Source organism: Limanda limanda, chromosome 14 (assembly GCF_963576545.1).
Source record: "Limanda limanda chromosome 14, fLimLim1.1, whole genome shotgun sequence".
Taxonomy (NCBI): domain Eukaryota; kingdom Metazoa; phylum Chordata; class Actinopteri; order Pleuronectiformes; family Pleuronectidae; genus Limanda; species Limanda limanda.
In genome coordinates this window covers 5,965,109-5,981,225 of record NC_083649.1, presented here as the reverse complement: position 1 = coordinate 5,981,225, position 16,117 = coordinate 5,965,109, and the positions used below count along the sequence as shown (strand labels likewise).

Below are 16,117 nucleotides of genomic sequence, written 5' to 3'. Positions count from 1 at the left end.
TTTAGCTGCGAGCGGAGGCAGACGTGTTTCTCTTCCATCCGCAGACCTGCTACCGGCAGCAAGGTAATTATCTTAATACTGTTTACTGCATTCACAGCAGAAAATTACAGCTCTGAAGTGACTAATCCATCTCCTGCTCGCACCATGCACGTGTCACAATGGACCATTAAGATGGATTTTTCAAAATTATTCCATTTTAATGAGCTGATAAGGGCACCACAATAGGCTCGGGATCATATTCTCTCTTCAGGCTGGCAGCCGCCGACGTGCTGGGACCAGTGTGACGGGGAGGAAACGCACAAGGATGATATCCACGGCTCCCGCATCAGGAGCCTTTCGACGTGTTCTATGGTGAAAGCTCGAATCCAATGTTATCTGCTGCTCTGCTGAAGGACACCACGAGACAAATACTGAAGAGCAGGACAAAGACCTGCAAACCGTATATGTGGCTTCATGCAGCAATTTGCTGTTCAAATAGAAATCTCAAGGAGAATCCTATTTTGTGATGAGGTCTTTATTTCTATCCTTCTATCCATTTATCCATCTGTCGTATTGTATTGTATCGCAATGTATTGTATCTATCGTATCGCATCTATCATATCATATCCTATCTCTCATTTTATATCATTTACGGAGGCTGTGGCTGAGCAGGTAGAGCAGTGGTCCTCCAACTAGAAGGTCAGGGGCTCAAATCCCACTCCAATACCTTCGGCAAGATGCTGAACCCAAAATTTGACCTAATTGAAATTGTATGTGGCTACAGACAGAAAGATTCATTGATATTCATTCATTACATGGTAGAGTATCATATTGTGTCATATCATATTCAATCAAATCTAATTGTATCTATGCTACCTATCTTGTCGTACTGTATCTATCATGTTACAACGAATCATATCTATGGTATTGTATCTATTATATTGCAACATATTATATTGTATCTTATTATATTGTATCTATGCTATCTATGCTATCATATTGTATCTATCATATTGCAACAATCATATCGTATCTATCGTATTGCATCATATCAAATCAAATCCAATCGTATTTTATCTATTATATCGCAATTATTGTATCATTCGCATCATCTATTGTATCAATGGATTATTTTATATCTATGTTACCTATCGTATCTATCTTTCTATGAAACAGACTTCATACTTGTATCAAATCCTCAGACTAATGTGCCCCCCCCCCCTCGTCTCCACCCCGGATCATTACAACAGTTTGCCTCAGAATCATAATTGAGGTCATAAAAGTCGGGTTTTGAAACGGAGATTGACTTACGGTCTCCAGATTGTTACACAGAAATAATTAAACTAGTTTGACTGAAATCGTTTTTCTCTCGTTCGACTTGGTCTCACTTAACTTTCAATGAATTCTGAGCCATTATCGTAGCGATTGTAGCAGCAACAGTTCCATTTTAAATGCTGAGTGAACTGTTGCATACACTCCTAATAACGCTGGAGAATATCATGGCGTTTGCAGCGGCTGGATATTGGTTTAATCATCACTCTCTCTCTCTCTCTCTCTCCTCTTCCACTCAGGATGGAGGAGTATACGATCGCTCATGCACGTCCAGGGGCATTAGAGGAGGATGTTGAAAGTTTAGAGAGAGACGGAGGAATCGGAATGCGACTGTACAACGAGCACGTTCAGGTGGCGACGCAATTAAGGTCGAGGTCGGCAACGAAAACAGCAGCGTCAGCAGTTTATTGGCCGAGTGATTGGCTTTTAATGATGTGCGATGGACGGGGGGGGGGGAAACAAGGTCGACGGCAATGAATTCCAAGATTAAATGAGAATAAAGTGAGTGATCTGGTTCACACGCATCAATGTCAATATGAGAAGATGCGTTAGCTCCCGTGATGGATTGAAGTCACTTCCTGGTTTTTCTGGAGTAAACGACAATTTCGCCCGAAGTTTGTCGACGACAGCTTCGTCTCAACGTGTCGATGAAACGCTCGATGATTCGTGAACTGGACAAAACGATCGAGGTTTTCTCCGAGCTGCGCTGATATGATTATTATATAGAATAATGTGCATTTATGTTTGAATCTTGATTGTATTTGTAATTTGGTTTAAATTTAACATATCAAGCCTTAATTACGTTTCCTTCTTACGAGGGTTTGATAAAACGTTTTGATAAATTTATCTGCTGATATATCGGTATCTAAAATATTTTAATTATTGATATATTAACCCTAAAAACCCATCTTGGTTGGACTGGAGCACAGCTGGTTCCCAGTGTCTGTTCCTCTGTTTACTCTGCATTCAATTTAATTTAATTAAATGCAATGCACTATTCCTAGAAAGAAGCTTTATGAATTTATTCATGCTTTAGAAACTTTAGAATTATATTAAAAAAAAGCTTTAAAGAAAGCTTTGTGTTTTTCCTCTAATATACAGTAGAGGAGACTTTCATCATCAAAGGCAGCGGCACAGAGCAGGAGGAGAGATTTGAAATGTCTTGCATAAATGTATTACATGGATTCAAACCTTTATTCCTTTCTGCAGTGTGCTGGTGTGAAAGGGCGTTTGGACATTTCTATCCAAAGGCCCTGAGCTGCCTTAGATTCCTTATTGAAGAAACTCTGCTGTTATTTAATGATGTTAGAGGAATTCAGTCCCGGCCACGACTCAGCAGAGGCTCTTTATGCCCCAATAGCTCCCACATAAGGACATTAATTTTCATCTGGTTTGCTGAAAAAATTATCCCTTTGACTTAGTCGGTCTGTTTTAAAAGTCATTATCTCAGTTAAGAGAAGAGGAGTCTGTACCTGCTCTCCTTCGGTGAACACCCTGTTCTGAAAGCTCCAGGCGATGGTGGGGGTGGGGTCGCCCGAGGCCTCGCAGGTCAGCCTCACCTGCTCGTCAAACTCCGAGGCCGTGTGGTTGTTCAAGTAGGTGATCTTGGGTTGCACTGGGAAAACAGAAAAAGACACCACAGCGTTACTGAAACAGGTTTTATAGACATATTTATACTTATCAGTACTTCTGCTGGTTGCAGCTCATATCTGATTTCAGTGTTGTCCCCTGGAGGTAAATTATTGTCGTTCTACAACAACCTGCTCTGGTTTTATTTTGCTTTTTGCAATGGAGAAAATGTGAATGCACACATTTTATAAAGTGGCATGTTAAAGCTATAGTTCTAAATAAGTTAAGTACACCTTTCAGACAATAAACAACATAACAGTCAAGTTTTCTGGACGCTTAATAAACATATTAATTCCTTTTCCTCTTTTCTTTGGCTTGCTTTTGGTCTCAACCAACTCCTGAGGGAAATAATGATGGTCTCTTTCACCTCGTTTCTACAACTTTCTGTTTATATACGAGTCAACCAGAAACATATTCATTCCTACGACAACCTCTATGATCCAAAGAGATGTGAAACTCTTTCTGCAGTGGATATCGGACAGACTATCTACTTAGTTCTACATGAAGTTAGCATCAAAACTTATTAGCTAAGAAGCTATTTCCTTTAATTTACTCGATTGTGTAATTGTTTGATTAAATATTAGCATGTTCAGCCAGTTTGGCATGTTTCAAATTTCATGTTATTTGGCTTAAAAAATGAATCAAAGTCGAATAACTATGTGAGGCTTCATTAATATATTAATTTAGTTGTAATTCTTGCTTAACCAGCATCTTAAAGCAATATTTCTGCAAAAGTTGTCTGATAACTCTCTGTGGTTTTCATCACTCCAACACCTTTCACCTTAAACGACCATTTCTTCCATTGGTTATACAGAAAACGTGACATTAGTGCAGGTTTTTAACACACTGTTAAATTCCTTAGAGTGTTTAGAGGGTTTAATTCCCAACTAACACGGGCTATGACAGAGCTGCAATGCATATGTCCTCATCGAGAGGAAGTCTAGTGTGATATCTCTGAGCGTCCTGAGGGCCGGCTTAATTACTTTCCAACAGGACATGCTTTTCTTTAAACTGTACGTTGGGGCTGTGTCACTCTGCAACACGTCACTGGAGAAGCAGAAGAGCGTCCACAGCGAATGTCAATAAGTAGAAAGAGAAAAAGACCAGGGAGAGAGAAAGAGAGAGCCACAAAGATGATGGAAATATATATTCTCTTACCAAACACGTTGAGGCTGACTTCCTCCGCCTTCTCCCCGGCCTTGTTCTTGGCGATGCAAGTGTATTCTCCTTCATCCACTTTCGTGACATCTTTGATTTCCAGTTCTGAGCCGTCCTCGTTCAGGCCGTACTTATCGCCCGTTTCAAGGACGACGTTGTTACTGTAGCAGAGGGAGGGAGGAAAGAAGAAGAGGGAGTAAGACATGACGGAGAACTCGAGGGCTCCATCTCACATTTATCACCGACAACGATCTAGTTTTATCTCAGGAGGAGAGCGAGGAAAAGGTGGAAAAAAGTTGGGAACATCTCAGACATTTCCACAGATTGAGTTTGCCTCGGCTCTCCTCTGGCCCTTACACCTGGATCTTAAAAAAGGTCACGCACCAGTTTAATGATGATGGTAATGCATGTTTCCCCACTTTTCCTCCTGAGCACCAGAACTTTTTGGAGACTTTTCTGTCTGTGCCCTTCAGAGACATTTAACAGGAAGACAGTGACTGACAGCAGCACTAGGAAACCAGAACAAATAGAGCTTCATCCCTTTTCCCTGCTTCACCCGTCTGTCCTTCCAACAACCACACCATCCGTCTGAAGTCTCTTCAGGCCCACGGAGAGATCTTCTGCATCTCGCTCCATCCAAACAGCCACATCACACACAGGTGCTGCTTAATGGAGGAGCTGCAGGATCCCAGGGTTCCATAGAGGTATAGGTGAATGATGTGTCATGAAACTGCTGCATGAGGAAAAGTTTCTCTCCTGTTCACTCTGAATACTTGAGAGATTCTACACCAGCTAATGGAGAATCAATTATCAGAGTTGTGCAAAGTCAGAACTTATTGCCTAGAAAGAAGGAACATAGACATTTTTGGGGGGTTGTATTTAGTGTTGGGGGCTAAAAGTCGGCTCCATTTTTTTATTTACTTCCAGGTCGGTCGTATACATAAAACGATATTTAACCTTCGCTGCCCAGAAACAAAACATATATCTCTCCTCACTCCCCCCTTTTCTCTTTTCTGGCCAAAAGGCAATTTAGAAAATACAGCATGCTCCTCATTTCCAGCCTTTGCTGACTCTTGGTTTTCATGCCAGACGATATCACCTTCAGCTAATTAATGTTCAGTAACTTGTACAAAGGCCAGAACGCGACTTGGCTGGAGCTTGTGTCTGTGCTCCGCTTCAAACTCCATCTGTCCAAAGAACCAAGAACCAAGAACAACTTGTTAACATGGTTATGGTTGTATTAAGTTTTTCAATAAAACAGAATTCAATAGATTATATCATCATTTATCTATTAGAACTAATGTATTTAATCTTTTTTTGAAATAAATAACTTATTTCTATCAAATACACCAGATTTTACGTTGCTTGCTTTTTTTAACCGAGTCATTTAGACAGTTTTTGATTGTCATAAGAACAGAAGATGTTTAAAGACTCAAATTTAATATATTAAATTCAAACTAAACAGATTGAATAAGCAACTCTCAGTGTCTCAAAGATCTGTAGATTCATTATTGTATTGAGATACATAAAAATGATTTTGAACCCTGACCCTAGTTGTTCAAGAAGAAACACTATTCCTACAGTTCCTTCATTTCTGTCAACATCGTGATTTTCGACGATGCAGATATGATGCTAAACTCTGAATCTCTTTTTAACAGGAACATGAGGCCAAGATTCAATTCACCAGAAGCTACAGCATCACTTCACATGTTCCAGTTCCATACTAACACTATGAAAACGGTGAGAGTTTAATATTAGCATTTGAGAAAGTGTGAACCTGCCTAACAGGACTCATCAAAGTGTTTCTCCTCTTGTTAGTCGTGCAAAAGCAAAAGAATGTAAAGCTCGTCGTTTCTCCCACGCTTAACAATTTGCAGACAAGACCGTGCAAAAATTCATATTCATGCCGCACTTTCAAAACACGACCAAACACCAACTCCCTGTAATTTATGTCGTGCGTGTGCCATCCTCCTAAAGGGAACACAATCACTTCCCACCAACAGCCTGGTCAGAGCGGCTGAGGGACGCAGGCGGCGCCACGGAGACTTTACGTTGTTTTATCTCAGTCTTGATCAGAGGAGCCAATTTATAAACAGACACAGACGCCGCCAGCCGTGCTGGATTAGACCGAAACCTGAAACATGCAATTTGCACTTGTAGCCGGTGTTGAGTTCTTCTTTCAGGAGGAGGGCTTGTCGAGAACAACCTGATTTGCATACGTTTTTAATGAATACAATAAAAACCAGCCAGCCATTGTGTGTGAGTTTTATAAAGAAGCCTTTCAGCACATAGCAGTCTTTTTTTCGACCTGTGTGAGCCTCTTCATTCCAAGGTGCTACCTTCACATATTATAAAGGTATTGAAAGGTGCTACCTTGAAATAATGGGACACGCAGACACCAAAGAGAGAACGAGCTCTTAACTGGATAAAAATCAATATGCCTGAGTGTAATTCTTCAAAAGAATCTTTTCATTTCATTTTTTGTTCAAATAACGAGTTTCTCATTTTTACGCGACTGCAATTATTCTTTGTGCAAACCCTTGAGATTCCGTCAGAAACTCGCCCAGACTCTACAGGATCTGGTTTTTCCTCCCAGTGAATCCAGTGAGCAGGGACCAGTTGGATGTTAAACAGTTAGATAGTGGATCCGCTCCTTTCCCAGAGTGTTTGGTCACTGAACGCGGTGCCGTGTCCTTGGCAGCAACAACCAGACAACGCTCCCTGAAACTGTCCGGCTGATTAATCCACCGGCCTGTGACTCCGATGTGATACAGGCTTCACGCTGCTTCCTGCTACTAAAGGGCACAGCCTCCTCCTCACGCACGTGTCACAGATAAAAGCAAAACACTTTCCTGCAAAGGCAGATTAGAAACAAAAGAAAGTGATGCTCGTAAGTTCCTGGACTTTCTCTTTGTAGATTTTATATTCTTCATAGGGTAAAAAAACAACTTCAGGATGATATTATTAAAATGACAAAGTGCTATCTCACCACTCAGGTAAAAACAACACAAAATACCTCTGACGGTGCACAAACACACAGCAGCTGCAAAGCAGAGTGATGCTGCACACAATGGTGAGCTTGACAATTTGTGTTTTACCCATTAATCATTTTTGCTGCATTGCTCATCATTGTTTTGTAACTTTATCTTATCTGGCAGATTTTACTCTAAGGAATAGACATTGCTTTGTTAGGATCGGTTGTATTTCACGGATGAATCCTTCCTGTAGTTCTAATATGATTAAGGTTAATTAGATTCCACGCCCTGATCCAGGGGTAGATAAATGAAAGCTGGTGAGTGAAAGCAGTGGAGGACGTACTGTGCCCAGGTGACGCTGGGTTCAGGGAAGCCGTCGGCATCACAGGCCAACAGAGCCGAGCCCCCGATGTCGGCTGTGGCGTTGACCTCGGACTGCCTGGCCCGGATGGTGGGAAGCACTGAGACAGAGAAATGGAGACAGATTCACATTAGATTCACATCGAACGCACAAAGCAGGTGGGTAAAACGTTATTTACTAATAGATTCTCATGATTTATAGATTCAAACCTGATTTAGTTGGACCCTTGTGGTCAGTGGAAACAAGTTGTGAGCACATTAATTATCATTAGCATCAGCTTTGCAGTGGGTGGACACTTGTATTGAAATAATTTGCTTTTATCCCTGATTGATAACCTGCTGACTGTAATGACCAGAGCTAAGTATTTACAAATCCATTATTTACCACTGATGGTTTTTTCTGGAAAATTTACATTTATACTTGGTCTAGAATTACTGCACTGCGGTGAAGTTTCAGAGCACATATTTCTATATACTATTTTACAAATTTAAATAAGGTCAGTGTGACCTTTGACACTTGACTACTAAAATATAATCTCTATTTGAAAATCTGATCAAAAGTGGAAGAAATCCCCTCGAGCAGTCTTGAAATATCATTCAAGATGCCAAAATCATACTTTGTGAGCCCATCATGACTTTGACCTTTGACCTCAACCTCCCAAAATGTTATCAGTTCATCCTTGAGTCAAATTGAAAGAAATTCCCTGAAGGCATTCTTGAGTTAACTTCTGCACTTAACAAACCTTGATTTCCTCAAGCAGAGAATTTGTTGTTGGCCTTGTTACAGAGTTAAAGACAGAAATAATATTTTTTTATGACAATCAGAAGGAACGTTTGTGCACTCTGGATATTTATACTGCAAACTGTTGTGTACTTTATGTATTTTGATCTCAACTGCTTCTGGGACAAAAACACTGAAGAACCATCAAGTCTTTAAAAGGCAGATTTCAGGAGGATCTCTGCTCCTGTGTTAAGCAGCAGCTCATTTCTAAAACAACGGGACAGGCTGGGCGGCGGCGTGGGGGGGGCAGAAGGTGACAGATATGTAGAGCTCACCATTAATGATGACCTTGATCATCCTGAAGTCGATCTCTCCCCTGGCCATGACCCGGGCCTCGCAGGTGTACATGCCCTCATCCGTCTTCTTGATGGCGCGGATCTGCAGGTGGCCGTTGGTCAGGATCTTGAAGCGAACTAGAAACACAGAGAAGAGAAGAAGAAGAGAACAGAGGTTAAACACGTCGGGTTTTCAAAGATTAGTCAGATTGTACTGTTGAAAGAAAAGACTGGAAGGAATCTTATCCATGGGGCCTGTTTGGATGAAGAATAAAAGGTATAAGGAACAATTTGTACGTGTTTTAGCTTTTCCGAACATTTCCCAGCCCTGCTTTCACACAAGTTGTAATAAATACTAAGCTAAGTGCTCGTTGTCTCCTCTCCTGCGTCCTGTTTTGTTTTGGGCCCAAAGTTAAAATGAGCTCGTCTCCTACGCGCTCAGACAGGATATTGAAGGCGGATTAAAAAGTCCCAATTATGCCCACTAATGAGGCCTGTGGTTGAAAGGAGGCCGAGAGCCCACGACACACACACGTTCTGCTGAGTTTTACACGATCATAGAGTCTGACAAACGTGTGACACCTCTAATTAAAACCGGCACTAAGTGCACAGACCGAGCTAAAAACAGGTTTTTAGCATTTTTGGAAATACCAGCGTTCTGACCACATTTTTAAAAACCCTTCAGAAAAGCAATTAAGTCGTTTCTGTTGTCTGTTCCTTCCATGTGCAGAATTGTTAATTAGGCTGCGCATGTTAAATAAAACGTTCACAGGCCATTTTCATCCACCTTTAGGGAGAAGGACTCACTACTGCAGTGGTCCGATGTTGCCAGTTTAATTCTCATCATAGTGAGGGTATAAAGGACGTTTCTAATAGAGAAGCCTCCTTTTGTTACACAAATAAATGAAAAATAAAAAAAAGTCTTTGTGCTATAAAATCACTTGATGCACATAATTGTATACCGAGTGCAGGGACCGACGTGGGCTCGGGATAATGAACATTTTATTCCCATCACTTTATTGCACAGACATTTCCGTCTAAACGACCTGAACACAATTTTCAGGGAATTTGCACTTTTCCTTTAGGTATTTAACTGTGTGCCCATTTTCTCTTTCACAAGCCCATTAAATTTCAGAAAGAAATACTGTACTTTGTACATCTAATTACACATTTACAGTTTTTAGATGAATAAAAACAATAAAAAAATTGATAGATGTATAAAATAGTTGAAATATTTTGTGTCTCTGACATGTAAGTGCTGTTCAGTGTGTGAAAGCATCACTGCAAATACTTTGATTTAATGTTTATGACCTTTAATGATTGTTTATGACCTTTTAATGATTGTTTATGACCTTTTCCCTTGTATTACTGTATATATATATATATGCATATTTATTTCATCCTTATTTAGTTATTGTTTCTTTCAATGTATTAACTCTTCATTGTACCCTCTGCACCATTGAAAATGAGGGTCTTATCCCTCAATGTGTTTGACGAGGCTTATATAAATAATCAATCAATTTTTAGGTTTTATTTCCTTTAACTTGTGTTTAAACTCTCAAAATATCTTCCATGTTCTCGCCTGTTTTCTGCTTCCTGTCACGTACAATGTGCAAAAAATACTTCATGCAACGAACTGTGAACTAAATTATTCAGCTGCTGTAAAAGTGGTGTTAAAGTATTTCAAGTCAGACCTCTGAGGGCTTCGAGTGCTATTTAAGTAGAAAAACTAAATTCTACATCCAAGCGCCTGCTACATTGACCCTATAAAACAATGACACAGCTTTGGGTGGGTGGTTTTGACACTGAAACATGCAGCGTGTGGTTAGGGTCAACTGCTGCTCCCCCGAGAAAAAAAAAAAATTACATAAGACGCTTTGCAGTTTGCAGTGTCGGTTGCATTTAGTGGGTTTTTCCTTCCCCCAGTGAAAAACACATTCCTTGACCAGGGTCCAGGAATAAAAAGCTGCTTTAGCACAACACTGCGGTGACTCCGAGCTCTCTGGTGGTCACCGAGGGGAGGGGTGACCCAAAGGTTAAAATAGGCCTCGGTTCAAGTGTAAAGCAAAACACAGCCTCCCACTTCATTTCAACACATATACCAAGGAAGTTTGAGCTCAACTCTCGGAGGCACAGCTGCTCTGGAGCACACACACACACACACACACACACACACACACACACACACACACACACACACACACACACACACACACACACACACTGAAAAAACTGTACATGAACACGTTTACTGCAGCGTTTAGGTTCCATCTCGTCTGATTGGCAGAGGCGATGCAGGCTGAGGAGTTTGGCAGCGGCAAACAAACACCGACCACGTAAACCTGTCACTTCCCCCCCGTGCTGCTGCCGTGTTCAGTCGCACAATGTTTAACTCACAATGTTTGGAAGCGTCACAGCCGAGTTAAACACCTCAGCTCTGTGTCACGCTCCGTGGCGCTAAAGCGTGTTTACTGGCAAAGCTGCAATCGTGTAGAACATAAGAACAAACAAAAAGGATTTGAATGCAGAGAAGCTCCTATGGACCTCGTGACGCTCTTTGAATCGGAGCTTTGTTCCTGTGACAGTGACTCACCACAGGAATCCACGAGGCGCTGTAATCAAAGCTGATTACCAAGAGTATTTAAAAAAACTCACAAAGTTTAGGAGGAATTTACTTTTGCAAACCTATGATGAGGTGATATGTATGTTCCTCTAGTATTCAGGTTCTGTGCAAAAGAGGTTATGTTTTTATTGGCTTTTGTTTGTTTGTCAAAATGAAGTTTTGTGGAGGAAGATTACAATTTGAAGCAGATTCTTTATGTATTATATATATTTTTTTGGCATGGCGAGTTTGGACGTTTCCGTTTGAAGAGGAACGTGCTCTCCGAGTTCCCCTTTGGTTTTAACTTTGGTAATTTTTAGCATCACTTTCCTCATATGTCCACTGCTGCAGCTCCTCTTTTCAGCCTCTGTCTCAAACACTTGCTCCTATCTCTTTAAGGTCCCCCTCTCCTACTATTTCACAATACACTGGAAGTGTTTTCTGGAGCCTCCCTTTGGAGCAGACTCTAGTTTCAGTAACTTTGCAGAACTTTTACACTGAAAAAGCATCAAAAGTCTCCTTCAATTGAATTGAAAGAGGGATTTTAAACCAGCTGACCAGCAGAACTTGCCTGGTCCTATATAGAATCTGCTCTTTTTTGCTAGTTGAAGTTGGGGCGAACTTTTACCAAAGACTATCCAAAGACTCTCTTCCCTTTTCTGCTTTCTGGATTGTTCCAGCCTCAGGAGCAGTTGTCTCTCTCTTTTCACTTTGGACAACTTGACTTCCTCTTTCATGCATCATCCATGAGGCCTCACCACCAGCTCCTTGCTGACAACGCATTGGGTTTGTTCAAATCGGACGGGACAGGAGGAGAAGAGGAAGAACACGGCTAACTAATCGGAGAGAAGGCCTCGGCAGACAGGAACTGGCAGGAAGGTAAAGGTGACGGCTCGGGGGGGGGGTCGGGCGGGCCGAGGGTGGGACGGCGTGTTGGCTCACCGTCTTTGGCGAGTTGGATCTTGGCGCCCTTGTGCTTCCAGATGATGGTGGCTGGCGGGGAGCTGACCACGTCGCAGACTATCTGGGCGTCGTCTCCGTCGTTGAACTCCTGCTGGCTCGGGGCGCTCTCGAAGGTGATCTTCTCTGTGGGGGGGGGGGGAACCAGACAGACACATTATTACACATGTATCTCAGTGTTCGGGCCGAGCTGCAAACTCTCGTGTGGCATATTTACATTGCATGGGAGGGAGAAAAACAAAGACTCTTACAGTTGATTAGCACCATAACGAGACACCATATGCTGCGGCTTCTGCTTTGCTAATAAATGTTTAGATGGTTGAGTCTTTGTGTAATCACAGATGGCGTGGGAAGGTAGACGAGGTAAAGACAGTTCACAGACGCCTCGTTCACACTGACAACAGCAGCAGAGACACGTTCATCAGCCGTCAAACGCGTTTGGTCCGAAGACGACAGACTAATGGACCGTTTGGAGATTTTAACACGTTTCTTCTGTCGTGTACATTTATAGTTTCTTATATTTTGCATTGGATGCAAATAAAGTACTTTTAATTTAAAGTTGAAATCACTTATTGTCTGGATAAAAGGTGGAGAATTTTATTAACAACAAATTAAAAACAAAATCAATTCGTAGACCTGATAATAATTTCTATCTGATATTTTTTAATGTGCTATGACCCTGAGCAGAAGAGAGGGAACAGGTTTTATCTTTTATCTTTTCTCACATTATCTTCTAAATAATAAACGATAAAAGTCAATCACCATGCAAACAACAGCCATATATTTAGAACTGTATACCTTACAACTTTTTGTTTGTTTGTAAAGTTAATGGTTTAGCAATTAAAAGCAATTAAAAGCAATTAAAATATTAACCATCAATAAGACCACAGAGCTTAACGGATGTGAGCCAAAGCAAACTTTTCAAACACAATTACAAATTCTGTTTCATTTGCTTCCAAACTATAAGAACTTTTCTCTTTCTGCATATATTTCTGCAGACGTCTGGTTTGGTTCATGCAGACTTTATAATAACGTTTGTTTAGATTCTCACGTGAAACACAAACCATTCGACCAGAAAGCCCCAAAACTCGTTCACACTTACGGAAGATCTTGACTTGCACGGTGGCCTGCGCCTCCTGCTCTCCGTTCTTCGCCACGCACTTGTAGATGCCGGCGCTGTCCACGTTGGCGTGGTAGATGGTGAGGGTGGACGTGGATTCATCGCTGCGGCTCACAAATATGTCCTGCCGGTTGGGAAGGATCTTCTCCCCGCTGGGCGCATACCAGTCTATGTCTTTAGCATCTCCCTCCACTGAGGAGGAAAGGACACGTGAGGCGAGGAAGCAGGAATTCTTAAACAGCCGCCAAATCAACGAAGAACACACAAAACTGTTTGTTGTGAAGTGAAATTCTGTTATTCTGCTTTTCTTCACATGATATCAGAACAATGTATTTCAGACACGTTACTTCTCTCTGTGCTCTCGTGATAATCTGTTAGTAAACACGAACCGAATTCAAAGTGAAGGATGAAACACGAGTCATTTTAACTTCTACGAGTCTTGAAAGCTAATTTCTTCACCCCATGCATCAAGAGCTCTTGTGAAGATCTCCCTACAGGAGTCGTCTTTTTAAGATCACACCACATACGCAAACTAAAATCTATTTGCTCAGCAGGACGAATGATTGAGAGGAAAATCAAACAACTCTTCCACATCATTTATTTTTTATTAAAGACCAGCGCACTTTCAGTTCATGAAATTTTATTTCAGAGAATAAAATGAGATATATTTTGTCTCTTAATCTCTGAAAGAAACACAAAAGGATCCCTTGTGAATTTCTGATATTCTTTTGAACTAATAAAAATTGCAGTCGAGCTGGAGCCATGTTTCTTTCATAAAGCTAAAAAGTAAGAAATATCACTGAGTCAAATTAAAAATGTCAAAGCTTCTCCCTTGCACAAAGATATCGAGCTCTGCTTTTGTGAGTTCACCTTCACAAGAGTTTAAACACGAAGCCACGGAGCAACCGACTGGGAGATGGAATCTATTTGATGCTGTTTGAGTATAATGATCATTTTTTAAAGGGTCAATTAAACCACTACAGTACTACTACTAACAACTACAGAACAAAATACATATTCTGATATAACTTTCAGATATATTTTTGTTTAATTGACCTAGGCTTTAAAGCAAAAATCTTAAAATTGAGTGTTGCAACTCCAAATAATATATTTGAATGGACTTTTACTTGTGCTTTTGCAATTTAGACTTATAAAATACACCTAGAAACAGAATTAATAACTATGGTTGTACTCCTGTTCGAACCAGTGCAGCTTCAGTCTGCGTACATTGCTTTTCTAAACTCATAGGAAGAATTGAGATAAGTTTTGTGAGGCCACTGTGACCTTGAGCTTTGACCTTTGACCCCCAGATTCCAATCAGCTCACCCTTGAGTCTGAGTGAGCGCTTGTACCAAATTTGACAGGATTCCCTCAAGGCGTTCTGGAGATACCAGGTCCACTAATCTGCATGAGTGGATCCATCTCTGTTTGTAACCAGTAAAACAAACCTGTAATTTCCAGGTTTCTTCAGGCTGACTTTTCTAATGTCTGACCTCATTACTCACGTACAGGGAGCTGCACCATGTCAGACAGGTGACTCACCTAATGTACCGACTTACCCCCTGGATCTCAGACAAGCTGACAACTGCACATCTCCTTACATTCATCACTGGAAACACAGGGAAAGTGCAAGACCTCTCTCTCGTTATCTCCTCAGACGGCCCCTCGCTCGCCCCTCTCTCTCCCTCCTCTCTCCAGCTCGACTCCCCTACCTGATCTGATCTCTGAACAAACGGCCAGACTCGTTCTGTTCCCGGGCGCTATCTCGTCTTATCTAGAATTCCTTTAAAGTTCAATAAGTGTATATCCACTAAACCGACTTGTGTAACTGAATTAATAGGGTGATATTATACACCGTACGCAGGAGGTGACATTTGCACAGGTGCTGCATTAAATGAGAAACGGTCTTACCTTCACAGAGGAAAAACTTGGACTCTCCCACGCTGATCTCTCCTTGCGTCGGAGTGATTTCCACCCGGAAGGCGGCTGTGGAAGAGAAAGGAAGACAGAAAGAAATATATACATTAGATTCCAGGTTTCCCATCGAGACAGATGGTGACACAGGGGGCAAAGCACAATAAGGCAAAGGCTCCAAATCAAATTGCTTTGCTCAGCTCAAAAAAGAAGCAAGCCTTCCTCATGCATACCTCCAATGAATGAAACTCCGGGATGAAATATTTATGCTCACTAGACTGCAACATCTCCACGTGCACACGGGTTATAAGTTTACATTTCCTACAAGGACCTTGTGGAACTGCCAGCTTGAAAGGAGGCGGATGTATTGCACATAAAAGTTGTATAATTTTTACATTCTTTTCATATGTTTTCTTGTGGGTTTTGTTTTGAAGGTATTGAATCACGGTGGAGTTGATGCTTCCCACTCTGCAGGAGCTGGGTTGAAATTTGCATTATTGAAGAAACATTGAAATGGTGCTTTGTTTAAATGTGAGCTGTCAATGAATCTTGTTCCTGAGACCCCGACAGTTAACCTTACGATGTCAAACACCTCATGACTGTGAAATATGTCAGCGCAGCCATAGCAACCGTGTGACAAATGATCAATAATCATAAAAAAACTGAGTAGTTTGGATGGTTTTCATTTTTTAATACGTTTTTGGGGGGTAAGCTGATCTTCAGTCCACTCTTAGATTTATGCAGTATCACTTTCTGAGGATTTATTTCTTCACTCAGTGTTTCCCCCTGTCGGGTGATTTAAAAGGCAAAATGCCATAAATCAGACAATATCCTTTTTCCTGAGACTCCATATTGTCTCAGCAGCAGCTAAAAGTAGACGCTAACAGACGATTTTTAAAAACATCTGGACCAACACCTGGTGTTTGTTCTCAAACTGCACAGAGGGCTTAAAATAAAACAGAATGGAAAATATTGCATATTCATTAGAACTAGAGTCAACATGTCGAAGCCCAATCAGAGGATATTTACTTT

The 16,117-nt window shown here is 41.2% G+C and overlaps 1 protein-coding gene across 1 annotated transcript in view; it reads right to left on the bottom strand.

The window, feature by feature from the left end:
- Window positions 1–15,215, bottom strand: part of ncam1a (neural cell adhesion molecule 1a) — a 75,976-nt gene extending 60,761 nt beyond the window's left edge. Inside the window, exons 1-7 of the mRNA XM_061086323.1 lie at window positions 15,083–15,215; window positions 13,154–13,363; window positions 12,034–12,177; window positions 8,490–8,627; window positions 7,417–7,534; window positions 4,099–4,259; window positions 2,784–2,926 (exon numbers count right to left, since the gene is read on the bottom strand). Coding sequence (XP_060942306.1) covers window positions 2,784–2,926; window positions 4,099–4,259; window positions 7,417–7,534; window positions 8,490–8,627; window positions 12,034–12,177; window positions 13,154–13,363; window positions 15,083–15,215 — 1,047 coding nt within the window. The remainder of the gene's footprint in view (window positions 1–2,783; window positions 2,927–4,098; window positions 4,260–7,416; window positions 7,535–8,489; window positions 8,628–12,033; window positions 12,178–13,153; window positions 13,364–15,082) is intronic.
- Window positions 15,216–16,117: the final 902 nt, after the last annotated feature.